At 56.3% G+C, this 13,471-nt stretch overlaps 4 protein-coding genes across 4 annotated transcripts; all 4 read left to right on the plus strand.

The window, feature by feature from the left end:
* On the plus strand, window positions 1–1,388 carry BCV69DRAFT_283433 (hypothetical protein). The gene is made up of 4 exons (XM_025492709.1): window positions 1–398; window positions 479–832; window positions 914–984; window positions 1,064–1,388. Exons 1-4 carry the CDS (start codon window positions 86–88, stop codon window positions 1,151–1,153), a joined length of 828 nt encoding a protein of 275 aa, XP_025347062.1. The 5' UTR covers window positions 1–85; the 3' UTR covers window positions 1,154–1,388.
* Window positions 1,389–2,051: 663 nt separating this feature from the next.
* Window positions 2,052–4,689, plus strand: BCV69DRAFT_260602 (Na+/solute symporter). Its single transcript, XM_025490677.1, has 2 exons — window positions 2,052–2,604; window positions 2,693–4,689. The coding sequence occupies exons 1-2, from the start codon at window positions 2,353–2,355 to the stop codon at window positions 4,499–4,501; spliced, it is 2,061 nt and encodes a 686-aa protein (XP_025347063.1). The 5' UTR covers window positions 2,052–2,352; the 3' UTR covers window positions 4,502–4,689.
* A 534-nt stretch (window positions 4,690–5,223) lies between these two features.
* On the plus strand, window positions 5,224–8,197 carry BCV69DRAFT_212956 (hypothetical protein). Its single transcript, XM_025489760.1, has 4 exons — window positions 5,224–6,283; window positions 6,360–7,551; window positions 7,629–7,879; window positions 7,960–8,197. The coding sequence occupies exons 1-4, from the start codon at window positions 5,342–5,344 to the stop codon at window positions 8,077–8,079; spliced, it is 2,505 nt and encodes an 834-aa protein (XP_025347064.1). The 5' UTR covers window positions 5,224–5,341; the 3' UTR covers window positions 8,080–8,197.
* Window positions 8,198–9,907: 1,710 nt separating this feature from the next.
* Window positions 9,908–12,227, plus strand: BCV69DRAFT_283438 (hypothetical protein). Its single transcript, XM_025492710.1, has one exon. The coding sequence runs from the start codon at window positions 10,068–10,070 to the stop codon at window positions 12,036–12,038; it is 1,971 nt and encodes a 656-aa protein (XP_025347065.1). The 5' UTR covers window positions 9,908–10,067; the 3' UTR covers window positions 12,039–12,227.
* Window positions 12,228–13,471: the final 1,244 nt, after the last annotated feature.

Genomic DNA, 13,471 nt, shown 5'->3' on the forward strand with positions numbered 1-13,471 from the left:
CCAAGAGTCCTTCCCATCCTCGCCTCTCTCCTACGGCCCTGACAGACATCCTACTAAGACTCCTCTCCACACCTATCAGCCCAAGATGCGCCCCTTCTCCAGCCTCCTCGCCTTTGCACTCATAGCAGCGCTGACCACTGCCCTCACTCAAGCACTTCCAGCCAACCCCACCCAGCCTCAGAAGCCCCTCGCCGTCGACGCCCTCGTCCCTCGCTTTGCTGCTAGCATCCCCATCTCTGATGCACGAGCTCCAAAGCTCGATGTACGACCAGACGTTCTCAGGCCTCGGGCTACGGAGGCGCTCAGCGTTCCTGTCAACGACCGGGGTGAGGTCGTCAGTCTCACTGGCGAGAGCGCGGACCTTGCTGAGCGAAAGGAACATAGCGTGATCTGCGATGGTGAGTTGACACGAGTAGCCAACATTGAGCATCGCCCACGAAGCGGCCCTGACCGCTCTCGTTCCCTCGTGTATGCACAGCAAGGCACCTTTACAAGCGCCTACTAGCCCTCAAGCTCAAGATTGCCCTGATCAAGGTCCGCATCCAGGCCTACTTCTCCGGCGAGGTTTCTACCCACAAGATCATCAAGGAGCTTCACGCCGTCATTCACGAGATCAAGGAGACTACTGCCATACTCAAGATCTACCAGTCCCGAGGCGTCTTCTTCGACTACGCAGTGACTGCAGAGTTCGGTGTTGGCTTCAAGGTCCTCATGGATGACATCTTCATCGGCTTGCACGACATCTGCGCGTACGTCTCTGCCTCGGACCTCGCCATCGATGGAGTCCTCTTGACTACCCTGAACGATCTCGTCTACCACACTTCAGAGTTTTGTAAGTCCTGCAGCGGCCAGTGATGCAGATGACGAGAGCGTGCTACTGACACAGTCTTCTGCCTCACGCTGTCTTGACCAGTGAGCATCTTTGGCTGTGTAGTCCTCGGATTCTTCAACTACATTTGGGCACCCCTGGCCGGCTTCTTCCATGTGAGTGCCAATGACCTAGGTCAGAGGCTTCATACCGTCACTGTTGTCCCTGACCTTCCTGTTTCACTTGTCTTCCCAGGTCTGCATCAGTCTTGGACTCAACTTGAGCCCATGCGAGCCCCTTCTCTCACCTATTGGTCTCGGAGGACTCATCTGGGGCCACCTCTGAAGGAATCGCTTATGCGAGTGAGATACGAGCCGCGGCCACTATCGTCAACTCCAACGATGGCCCACGCCGCTGTCCGCTCTCAGCTTCCACCGTCTCCCCTTCCCCCTGTCACTGTACTTTGTTCGCGATGGGCACGCTCTCAGCGGCCCTCTACGCGCCACCCAAGCGACCGTCGTTCCTGTCATTGTCATCAGCACCTCGTCCCCGTCGTTGTACCTCTCGCTCGCCATTGAACATTTGAATGAATGATGATTGGCCGAGATGAGGCATCGAGCGTATTCTGAGCTCAGACCAGCATAGGTGGACTATGACTGATGTGTGCATTGGCGTCTATGAGCTGCCGAGATGAGATTGCGAGAGTGCCGTATCTTGCATGGCTGTCTGACCGGCTGACTGGACTGACTGACTAGCTGCAAGGGCCTGATGGACTGTGCCGCCGGTCTTCGCCGCCAGCGTCGACGGCAACTCGGTGTCTCCCCTCCCTCCCCGCTTGTCTACAAAAGTTGCGCACTGACTGCTCTTGGTGGCGTGGGCCGTGGGGAACCAGATTGGAGATGTGCCCCGCATGATTGACGCCAGATAAGTGCTTTGTGCCTGCAAGCCGCTCAGGGCCCCCCAGATCCAGAAACTTAGAGCACAGTCCGCCCGCTGATTACGCTGCAAGGATGATACTTACGATACTAGCTGTCCAAGTGTTGCTTTCCTCATTCGTTGCATTCTCACGCGCCTGGCGGCATGTCATGGCGTGGCGTGGCGTGGCTCAGAGTCAAGGAAAGGTCCCTATCGGGGCGGGGGAGGTGCCCTGTGCAGTGCGGGGCGGGGTTTGAAGCGGTTGCTCTTTCTTATCTCTTCTTCGCAGTCCTTGCAGCCCGCGCCCTTGGTCTTATCCCCCCTTTCCCCCTTAGTTCCGATGACTTGCCGCCGACAACGCTGCCGCTGCCAATTGCCCTTGTCTCGGGAAGCGACGAGAGGCTGCAGCTGCATCTTCTTCTGAACCTTTTGCCCACTTTGCACTTCGAGGCCTCGATATCGTTGCCGAGTGAGATAAGTCTCGGCAACGAGGCTATAAGTAGGCGCTCAGGGCAAGATGGGACTTCTAAAGGAACCGCCTGGAGCTTTTCCTCTTGATCCAACCGCTTGCCTCTTCCTCCCCTTTCCTCTTCGACACGACACCTCAACAAGTCCATTGATATCCTGCAATGGCGGCCTCTGTAGCTCAGGTCCTCTCCCCAGGAGTAGGATGGGCCGTAGTCATCTGTCTCGGTGTCGCCTTCTCAGGGCTGATGCTGCTCATCATCTTTGTGCAGAATCGATACGCACCCACCGCACACGGTAGCGCCGATAACGACGAATTCTCTTCCGCCTCGCGATCAGTCAAGCCCGGTCTCATTGCCTGTGGTATCGTATCTGCTTGGACCTGGGCCGCGACGCTAGAGCAGTCGGCCGCTGTGGTAAGTGTCAAAAGTCAAAGGCAGATTCTGCTTTACAATCTCCAGCCGCTCATATCTCCAATGATTTCCCCTCCTCTCTATCTCTCAGGCCTACAAGTATGGTGTTTCTGGCCCCTACTGGTATGCGGCAGGCGCAACTGTTCAGGTCCTCTTGTTCGCAATCATCGGTTCGAACCTGAAGCTCAACGCGCCCTTCGCTCAGACCTTCCTCCAGGTCATTCGCGTCAGGTGGGGCAAGCCCATACATTGCATGTACGTGGCATACTCTCTAGGGACCAATGTCCTCGTCTCTTCCATGCTTGTTCTGGGAGGAGCTGAGACTGTCAATGCGCTCACCGGGATGCCCGTTCTGGCCGCCGGATTCATCACCCCAATCGGCATTGCCTGCTACGTCTTGATCGGTGGTCTACGAGCCTCCTTTGTGGCAGACTACACCCACACTGCAGTCCTCGTCGCCATCATCTTGGCCTTTGGCTTCACTGTGTACGGCTCTAGCGAGAAGATCGGAAGCTTCTCAAGGATGGAAGAGCTCCTCCGATCTGCTGCTCCCGTCGAGGGCAATGCCAAGGGATCCTACCTCACCATGAGGTCGCAGAATGGTCTCATCTTCGGCATTATCAACATTTGCGGTAACTTCGCTACCGTCTTCCTGGACCAAAGTTATGCTCAACGTGCCATTGCCTCTCGCGGAGAGAGCGCTACAAAGGGCTTCCTCTTGGGTGGAATGGCCTGGTTCGCTGTGCCCATGGCCATTGCGAGCTCCCTCGGTCTGGCTGCGAGGGCCCTTGAAGGCAATGACCCCGACATGGCCATCCTGTCGGCATCCGATGTCTCTGCTGGACTTCCTGCGCCAGCTGCTGCTGCTGCGCTGCTAGGCAAGTCCGGAGCCATCATGATGCTCATCCTTCTCTTCCTCGCCGTCACCTCTGCTCTAGCTGCTCAACTAGTGGCCGTGTCCAGTGTCATCACCTTCGACATCTTCCAGCCTTACATCAAGCCCAATGCCACGGGCAAGCAGCTCTTCTTTGTCTCTCACGCTGGAGTCTGCTTCTGGGCCATCTGCTGTGGTGTGCTTGGCTTGATCTGGAAGTACATCGGAGTAGGTCTTGGCTGGATCTACGTCATGATGGGCTGCGTCGTTGGCCCCAGTGTCTTCCCCGTCTTTGCTTGCATTGCCTGGTCGAGGGTGAACAAGACGTCCGCACTCGTTGGCACCTTGGTAGGAGAGGTGTGCGCCATTGTCGCATGGCTCGTCAGCGCTTCTCAATTGGAAGGAGAACTGAGCATCGACACTACCAACGCCAACAACCCTCTGCTGGCCGGCAACTTGATCGCCGTCCTGCTCCCCGTCCTCATCATTGTCCCCTGGAGTCTGATCTCTCCCGACAACTACGACTGGGAGGGCACACGAGCCATCAATGCACCTTGGACAAAGACGAACTCGCAGACCAGCAGCACTCATGAGGACACTTCTTCGCAAGACGAAAAGGTACCAAGTGGTACGCCTCCTAATGAAAAGGCCACCCTTGCAGTTGCTGAGAAGTCGGCCGGCGAACCTGGGTACAACGTCGAAGTGGCAGGGTACGAACGATTGCACCTGCTGCGAAGTGCTGGTCTGGACCCCGAGAAGCTCGTTGCGTCTAGGCGAATGGCATACAGGGCTGCAATTGTCCTCACATTTGTCCTGGTCATCTTCATTCCTTGCATGACAGTCATTGCAGAGACTTGGACCGCTGCAGGTCTGGGCGTTTGGATTTCGATCGTTCTCGGATGGCTCTTTGTCACCGCAGGCATCGTTGTTGTCCTGCCCCTGTGGGAGTCGCGAGAGGCCCTGGGCAAGATGCTCAAGGGATTCGCAAAGGACTTGGCTGGTGGCAAGGGAAAGGCCACCCCGTGAGAACTTAGGCTGGTGGGTTGGCCGTGATGGTCCTCTTGCCATGGAGTTCCAGCAACGAACGCGGAGCCCTGAGCGATGATGGAGTAGAGTGCTTTTTGTCACCCCTTGTATGTCTCGTCAATGTCACAAATACCTTCGCTTTACGTTGAAACGCCTTTGCTATTGCTTGTCAGCACTGAAGTGAACTTCCATTTGACGCTGTCCAGCTCAGAGCTCACTGCCGCAACCCAGCATCCTCTTCTAATCGCTGCCATTCATTGTTGTTCCCAGTGAGGCGGCCGTCGACTCTTCAACTTCTGTGCCCTTGCCCTTGCTGCGAAGGGGCTCTTTCGATGGCCTTGTGACTCAGGCACCTTGGCTCTGCGGGGCCTCCATCGACCAGCCGGGCTCAACGGCTTTGGGCGGGTCTGGCGTTTTGTTGCGCGGGGCGTGGCGCGGTAGGGCGGCGGGCCGGAGAGTCCCCTCGCGCCCTGATAAGATCAAAGACCAAGGCACTTCGATCTCCGCCACGTTTTCAGTCCGTGGTGCTCCTCTTGCTCCTTGGCGCCGATCGCCCGTAAGGGAAAAAAGGGCATAGAGTCATCGCCTCTAGTACACCTCGCATCGTACCATACCCGCGCACCACGACCTACCTTTCTCGGCGCCCTCTCTCTCGCTGCTGTCACTGCCATACGCCAAGCACCGTACAGGCCACCATCACAATTTGCCATCTCTGCGCTTCGTCACTTCATAGCCACTTCCCACGCTGAGCTCTGTCCGAGCCATTCTTCCCAAGGACGAGGAAGCTTCGATCTTGGGACTCCAACGCCTCATCGCTTCCTCGTCTGATCTCACGCTACCATGAACATACCCTGGCAGTCAGTTGGTCCTTCCACTCCGACTCGATCACTCTCGGATCAGTCGCGATTGAACATGGCCACCGCCTCGTCTTCCGCCAGTCTTGGCGGGAATGGTCAAGCGCTTGCGGCTTCGCAGCAGCAGCAGCAGTATAGACATCGAGCGCCCACGGCAAGCAGTAGCAAGACTGACAGCAGTCATACTACATCTCTGCTTACCCCTTCCTCTGGCTTCTGGGGCCAGCTCAATGCTAATGACCTGGACGCCCTCGCCTCGGCGGACAAGAGCGTTGCCAGCTACGGCACGGACCCGACAATACCTCAGATGATGGATCTCCTCTTCCCATCGACTAAGCAGCATTGCTATACGGCCCACGATCATCAAGACTGCAACGTCGATGCGGCGCTGTGCAAGTTCGACTTTCCCGCGCCCTTCCACAGTCATGGCTTTGCGGCTAAGCAGCAAGCAGACTATGGCTCTGCGCCCTTCACTCTAGAAAGCTGTCCGGACGAGTCTTGCAACGTCGGCCACCTTCCTGGCCCCACGCTGCCCATTTGCTGCGATGATCCACATCACACAACCATCTCCGACGCTTCTACCATCTGCTCGACGGCGGGTGATGAGGCATATGGCGGCACGACGTGCTGTCCGCCGTCTTGCCCATCCACCATGGACTCACTCCTACCTTGCGATCAGAGTGGCGCTACAGTCGTCTGCGCAGATGCCTCCTGCTCGGATCCAAGCTGCGATCAGGCCTTTGCGACAACGAGCAAAGTGACTCTGCAGCCCTCGCATAGTCATGCCGAAAGCTGCGTTTCCGTATGCGATGGAGTCGTGGCGGAAAGTCTACCGGAGGCAATGTACGATGGTTGTGGTGATTGCAACACGGCGGAGGGTGTCGTGACGGATCCAAGGGGAAGCTTTGCACAGAGTCTTCATAATCTGGTGAGTCGCTTGAGCGAGCGAGAATTGCCCTCAATGATAACTGACCGTCGGGCCTCTGCCTGTCATTGCCTTGCAGTTCTTAGACTGCTGTCGCGAGTGTCCCGACGAGCACCTTGATCCCTGTTGTCCTCCGGCCCAGGTCAATCGCTTTCATCGTCCCAATGTAGTAGAGAGCGGCATACCTACTCCAGCGGCCACTGTAGGCACTCGGTCAACGCCTGACACACAGACCACAGGCACGCCTGGTCATACCACTCCTCAATCTCGCTTCGCACAGTCGCCCATCAGTCATCAGCCGACAAGTCTGGAGGCGGCCCTACGACATGCTTGTCAATCTAGTCATCCTCATAATCATGATAACTCAGGTCTCTGCTTGGCACCTGGGGCAAACAAGTGGAGACAGACTAGTCTTGGCCGATCAGGACAAGTGGCAGCAGGGACAGCGGCGGCGGCGTCGCCTGCAACCTACCGCAGGACAAGGCCTGCTGCTATTCAGTGCAAGTGGGCCGGCTGCTCGCATGTCGCTTCGGACATCTCTCAGCTCGCCGCACATGTTCACTCTGTCCACCTGTTGCCTCAAGAAGCCGAGCCCGATGCTTCTTTCGAGCCATGGCAAGCTAGCGCCTCTCAGCAGCATGTCAACGGGCATCATACTGCCTTTGCACAGCCTTCCAAACCTTGTCAATGGGACTCGTGTGATCACATCGACCTTCCTTATGGAGGAGCAGCTACAGCCGATGCCATTCTGCAGCACCTTTTACAAGCCCACCTTAGCGATCATGCACGTCCAGTCTGGCCTATGCAAAAGCAATTATCTTCCTCGTCCTCCTCGTCCTCGCCTGCGCTGCAGCAAGATGTCCATACTTCCTCCATTGCCTCGATGCCGATGCAGCCACAGCAGAGTAGAAAGAGACGCCTTTCCAGCATCCAGAATTTCGGTTCGACCGAGACTGGGAAGGGAGAAGCGCCGCTGCCGCCTCCGAAGGTGCCGACTCCCGAGTCTGTGTGGGCCGGCTCCGTTGATGGAGGGCACAGCGCTTTCTCTCCCACTGCCACGTCCTCTTGGACCGAGGAACACCAGTGTGGCTGGCTGGGCTGTTCGGAGCACTTTGACTCTCACCAGGCTCTGACTGATCATATTGCTCAAGATCATGTTGGTGGTGGCAAGTCAAGCTATACTTGTTTGTGGAAGGGATGTCAAAGAGGGGAGCAAGGGAAGACATTCCAACAGCGGCAGAAGATCTTGAGGCATTTGCAAACACACACTGGTGAGTGGGAGCGTATGCATCGATGTCCAGCAGGGAGAGCTTGAAACTGATGCGATCTTCTCTTCTCTCCCTTCTAGGCGATCGACCATACAAGTGCACCGTCTGCTCCCGTCGCTTCTCCGAAGCCAATACCCTCTCTCAGCACATGCGCACCCACACGCACGAGAAGCCATACCTGTGCGACTACCCCGGCTGCAACGCCCGTTTCGCCGTTGCGGGATCCTTGACCATCCACAAGAGGTCGCGACATACGAACGAGAGGCCCTTTGTGTGTACTTGGCCGGGTTGCAATCGAGCTTTTGCCGAGAGCTCGAATCTGACGAAACACGTGAGTTTCCGATGCCAGCCGACCTGCTTTGCTTGTTCACGGCATTTACATACCCATCTCCTCCTTTCCCTGACCTTTAGCGCCGTGTGCACTCGGGCGAACGGCCCTTTGCGTGCGACAAGTGCGACCGGCGCTTCTCTAGGCCTGATCAGCTCTCCCGGCACGCCAAGATCCACGAAGCCAAGAAGGCTCAGTCTTGAAGATTCACTGGGGCAAGGCATTTTCGGAACATTGCTCGATTGGCAGAGAGGCTATTTCTTCTTGGACTGACACAGGATGGGATGAGGTTCCCCTGCCAGCTGGAATGTGACGTACATTTTCCCGCAATACTAAGCCAACATTAACGGAACGATTCGTGACTGATGGAAAGCAACAGCTTGACAAGCGTGCAACGATTTCGTATTGGGTGTAGGAAGGTCCATCTTTTGTGGATCCTTCAAAGATGATGTTGTGTGGGCTCTCGTGAAGAGAGTATAGCGAAGAGAGTACAGAGTGGAAGCGCATATTGCTGGCTGAAGTGCGACGGGCTCGCTGATCCCTCTTCCACAGCTACCTCACTAGTCCGCATCAGAGGAACTCGCAAGTCAGACGGCGACCCGAATGAAGTGGCTTGGTGATCCACTCCCATGTCGGAGCGATCGACTCTCTGATCTGCTCCGACCGTCGCACCGACGCCCGACGAAGGCAATAAACCAAGCGGGGAAGTTCTGAAGGGCTTCCCCAACTACACTGGCAATTTTGTTTCGCGTGTCGGAGAGACGAAGTCTCCGTTTGCACCGACGCCCGAAGAGAGCAAGAAGTGGTCAAGCGGGAAGCTCAAGTCGCTGCCTCTTGCACCCCCACACTCTCAATCTCCCGTCGCCTTTACGTCTACTCGGGGCAAAATCTCCTGCCCCAGGATTCCGCACAAGAGGGATCAAAGCAAGACCTGGACGCACCGTAACCGCACGTGCCGCTGGAAGCCCCAACCAATCGCAGACGAGTCTGTCTGCGGGCCACAAGTACGCCACAACTACCGATCTCCCTACGAAGATCTTGAAACAATACGATCGCCCTTTGCGCTCGCTTCTGAATTCATGGTCTATCGCTTGATCTTTAGTCATTCTGGCATTTCGAATCGGAGCGAAACGAATCGACGCGAAACTTTTCCCACCCTCATCCCGCTCTCGCTCTCCCTTGATATGGCAAGCGGCTTTGTATTGATCGTGTGATGGTCAGGAGTGGCGCAAGATCGGGGGCACAGTGTGGGTACCAGTGGTGCATCGGGAGGCACAATCTGACTATCTCGCCTATGATTGCGGTGCCTTTATGTGGCAAAACTGTGGCGAAAAGTTTTAACTGTGCATTTGCGTGGGGACTGGTACACAGGACCATTGCCCAAAGAGGCTAGAATTGTGAGGCCGTGGCCTCAGACGGTCAGGAGGTGGTGTAGGTGAGTAGGTCAGTGAGCGGTCAGCTGGTCAGCTGGTCAGGCGAGCTCATCGGCGTGGCTGTCATTGGATCAAGGCACTTCGACGATGTAGAGCGAGAGAGAGATGGAGCTCGTATGCATCCTGGCCCAGGCCTGTGATTCTTATGCAGCAGTAGGAGGGAGAGGCACTTTGCGCGGTACCGTAAGGTTTGTCGGCCACCTCGGCGCAGACAGAGCGATGACCTGCCTCCGCTTGCTCCTTGGTGCAATTCGGACCTTGCACTCTGGCCTCGGCGCGGGGAAACTGCAGTGCAGCGGCGCGGGAGCAGAGGCGCGGCGGCGGAATCAGCAAAGTGTCTCGGCGAATCTGTTCAGTGTCCGCCTGCGAGAAAAGCGGGGCGCCGCCTTCGCTTCGGTCGCCGACGTGAGCGGAGGCTGCCCCGACAGATGTCTTCCCCACTGCTTCCTCGCAGCAAACCTCGTAAAGACACTGGCCTCGTGCCTGGCGCATGCATGACGCGTTGTCTAGACGCACCCACCTTTCGCACTCCGCCCAGGGATCATGCCTGCTACTCAACGCGCTCGAGGGGCGAATTGCACTCTGTCCCACAGGGATCCAATCAGGTATATGAACCCCCCTCGCCCCATGTCCCATCCCCACTTTTCATTTAAAATCCCCCACAAACTGGTCACTGATCGTCCTCTTCGATCTGCCTCGTCCCGTCTCCTCCCTCCGCCTCCCCCTGCCTTAGTCTTTGGACTATCGTCGTACTCGCGATGAACCCCAACACCAACCCTCACGCAGCACCCCCTCTCGGCGGGACTGCGGAATCCCACTCTCACACTGGAGCAGCCACCGGTCTGCAGTCCCCCGGTGCTGATGACAAGCACATCTCCAAGGAGGCCTACGGATACAACCGCACCGATGATGCCTCTTCTCTAGACCACGGTCGTGGCGCCTCTGATGATAGCCTCGATGGCGCAAAGGCCAAGATCGTCAACCCTCTCTCTCACCTATCAAAGGCCGAGCTCCTGTCCCAAGCCGACGCTTTCATCGCCGAAAAGGGTCTCGAGGAGCACAGAGACATCATCAGGCGTGGAGCCCTCGTTGCGCAGAGCCCCGCCGGGTACGGCTCCCTTGACGAACTCTCCACCGAAGAGAAGGACGCAATCAATTACGAGTTGAGCCACAAGTGGAGTCACCCCTTTACCCTCTACTTTACCATTGTCACTTGCAGTATCGGAGCTGCCGTCCAGGGTTGGGATCAAACCGGAAGCAATGGAGCCAACCTGTCCTTCCCCACCGCCTTTGGCATCGGCGACTCCACCATTGCGAGGAACTCGTACATCGTCGGAGTCGTCAATGCGGCACCTTATCTTGCCTCGGCATTCGTCGGATGCTGGCTCTCGGACCCGCTCAACAACTTCTTTGGTCGACGTGGCTGCATCTTCATCACTGCTCTCATCCTCATTGCTACACCCATCGGCTCTGCCTTCACTCAAAGCTGGCAGGGACTCTTGGTCGCTAGGCTGATCCTAGGAATCGGAATGGGCGCCAAAGGATCGACTGTACCCATTTTCGCTGCTGAAAATTCGCCCGCAACCATCAGAGGAGCTCTCGTCATGACCTGGCAGCTTTGGACAGCGTTTGGTATCTTCCTCGGCTCTGCCGCCAATGTCGTCGTCGCCAACACAGGCAGCATTTCTTGGAGGCTGCAATTGGGTTCTGCTTTCATTCCCGCTCTGCCTCTGGCCGCTGGAATCTGGTTTTGCCCCGAGTCTCCACGATGGCTAATGAAGAAGAATCGCTATCCAAAGGCCTTCCGATCCCTCTGTCGGTTGAGGCACAACAGGATCCAAGCAGCACGAGACTTGTACTACATTCACACCTTGCTCATGGAAGAGGCAAAGATCATCAAGGGCGCTACGTATATCCAGCGAGCCATGGAACTGTTTACCATTCCTCGAGTCAGGAGGGCCACGGTCGCATCCGGCGTCGTCATGCTCGCGCAGCAGATGTGCGGTATCAACATCATCGCCTTTTACTCGTCCACCATCTTCGTCAATGCCGGCTTCACCACTCGCCAGGCCCTCTACGCCTCCCTCGGCTTCGGAGCAGTCAACTTCGTCTTCGCTTTTCCGGCTTTGATGACGATTGACACCTACGGAAGACGTACCCTGCTGCTCTTCACCTTCCCTAACATGTGCTGGACTTTGCTCGTGGCAGGCTTGGGCACGCTCCTACCAATGGGTTCCACGGGACAACTGGGAGTCGTCGCGACATTCGTATACCTCTTTGCTGCATTCTACAGCCCTGGAGAAGGACCTGTGCCCTTTACGTACTCGGCAGAGGTGTTCCCATTGGCACACCGAGAGATGGGAATGGCCTGGGCGGTAGCTACGTGCCTCTTCTGGGCTTCCATCCTCTCCATCTTCCTCCCTCCCATGCTCGACACAATGAAGCCAGTCGGAGTCTTTGGATTCTACGCTGGACTCAACGCCTTGGCCTTCTGTCTGATCTACCTCTTCTTGCCAGAGACCAAGCAAGCTACCTTGGAAGAATTGGACGAAGTCTTTTCAATCAAGCACTCTACTTTCATCAAGTACCAATTCACTCAAGTCACCCCTTCGTGGTTCAAGCGCACCATTCTTCGCAAGAAGGATTATCCTCGTCCACCTCCTCTTGTCGCAGTCGACGAGCATGTGGCAAGTGCAGCGGCAGACTTTGCCAACAAGGGACGCGCTTGAGCCGACGGTACGACTCCGAGGGAAGGGATACGGACGCGGACGTGCGAGCGGCAGGCGTGCCTCGCCTTTCGTTCCGATTTGCCCGGCTCGAGCACGTGTGTAGGCGAAAACTATGTTTCCCTTGGTTTTTTTTTTGTTTCAAGTACCCACTTTGCAATTGATTCACCATTCACCATTCATCACAGATAAGATCGTGTTCGACTGAGCAGGCGGTCTTGCCAGCATTGTGAAGTGAAGCGGACGCGGCGTGAGCATTGACACCGAGAGCCAAGGGAAGGGTGCATTGACTGCGCGTGAGTAATTTGTACATGTCCCCTTTCTCTGCCTTCAGAACAAGGGTACCGTGTGTGGATAGAAATTGTGCTTGTCAGCCGCCCAGCAATGCTCGAACACTTCGAGGATCTAGCGGTACAACATGGCTAGAGGCGATCATGACCTGGACACGATGACGCTCCTACCATCACATCCGTAGGAGCTTCCTAGACGTGCAAGTCTTGAACCGTTGACTAGCCCGTCGATCACGATGCGCACGTTGCTTTACAGGCGATCCCAGCTATCGATCTTCTGAGACTCATCGCGTCTCGAGGAGACCAGCCGCTTGATGCCTATATCCCACTGCTCCCCCGTCCAACGCTCTCTTATCGACATTCGATCTTGACGCTCTGAGGACGGAGCAAAGAATCGGAAGGGGTCTGCCGAGAGGACGTCATCTTGCTTTTGGGAGGCGCGACCATATGCATCCAGGACGGTCCGATAAGGGTCCAAGAGCCTGTTACGGACATTGCTGAGAGCGGGAGTGTCGACTCGCAGTACGACACAACACGCGGCAATGCCGATGAAGAGAATAGTCACACTGATGAGGTTTGACAGCAAGAATTTCGGGTGGTATATAAGAGCAAGAAAGGGCGGCGGGTGTCAGCATATCTGATTGCTCACGGACGCTGTTGTGATCTATGCAGACCGGGAGTACTCACGCGAGAGCCACCGCCAATAGTACAAGCGCTACGAAAGGGGCAAAAGGCAGGCGGCTGCCCAATCCTGGCTTTCCCAAGATTTGCAGCGCTTCCTGCTGATCGTACAAGGTAGAACTGTATGCCACCGTCTGTCTTGAGATCTCCAACGCCGCGGCATCGGCAAAGCTCATCGTGGTATTGTCGAAACCTGTGCCTCTGACGACGTTGGTAATGTCGTCTGCTACAGGCAATCCATAGCTCATGTACTTTGTCTGATTGAGAGGCGCTAGCTCTTTTTGGATGACCGTATAAGTACTGGGCGGCAAGAACTTGTACTCGACTTGATAGGCAGCGACGGTACAATCAAAAATGCCCAGAGCACCTCGATGACCCCATTGTATAAAGCCAGTGGATTCGATGAGGCCTCCAGATGTGGCGTTTCCGTAGTCTGCATACGCAAATGTTTCGGCCTCGAAGACG

Source organism: Pseudomicrostroma glucosiphilum, assembly GCF_003144135.1.
Source record: "Pseudomicrostroma glucosiphilum strain MCA 4718 unplaced genomic scaffold BCV69scaffold_9, whole genome shotgun sequence".
NCBI lineage: Eukaryota > Fungi > Basidiomycota > Exobasidiomycetes > Microstromatales > Microstromataceae > Microstroma > Microstroma glucosiphilum.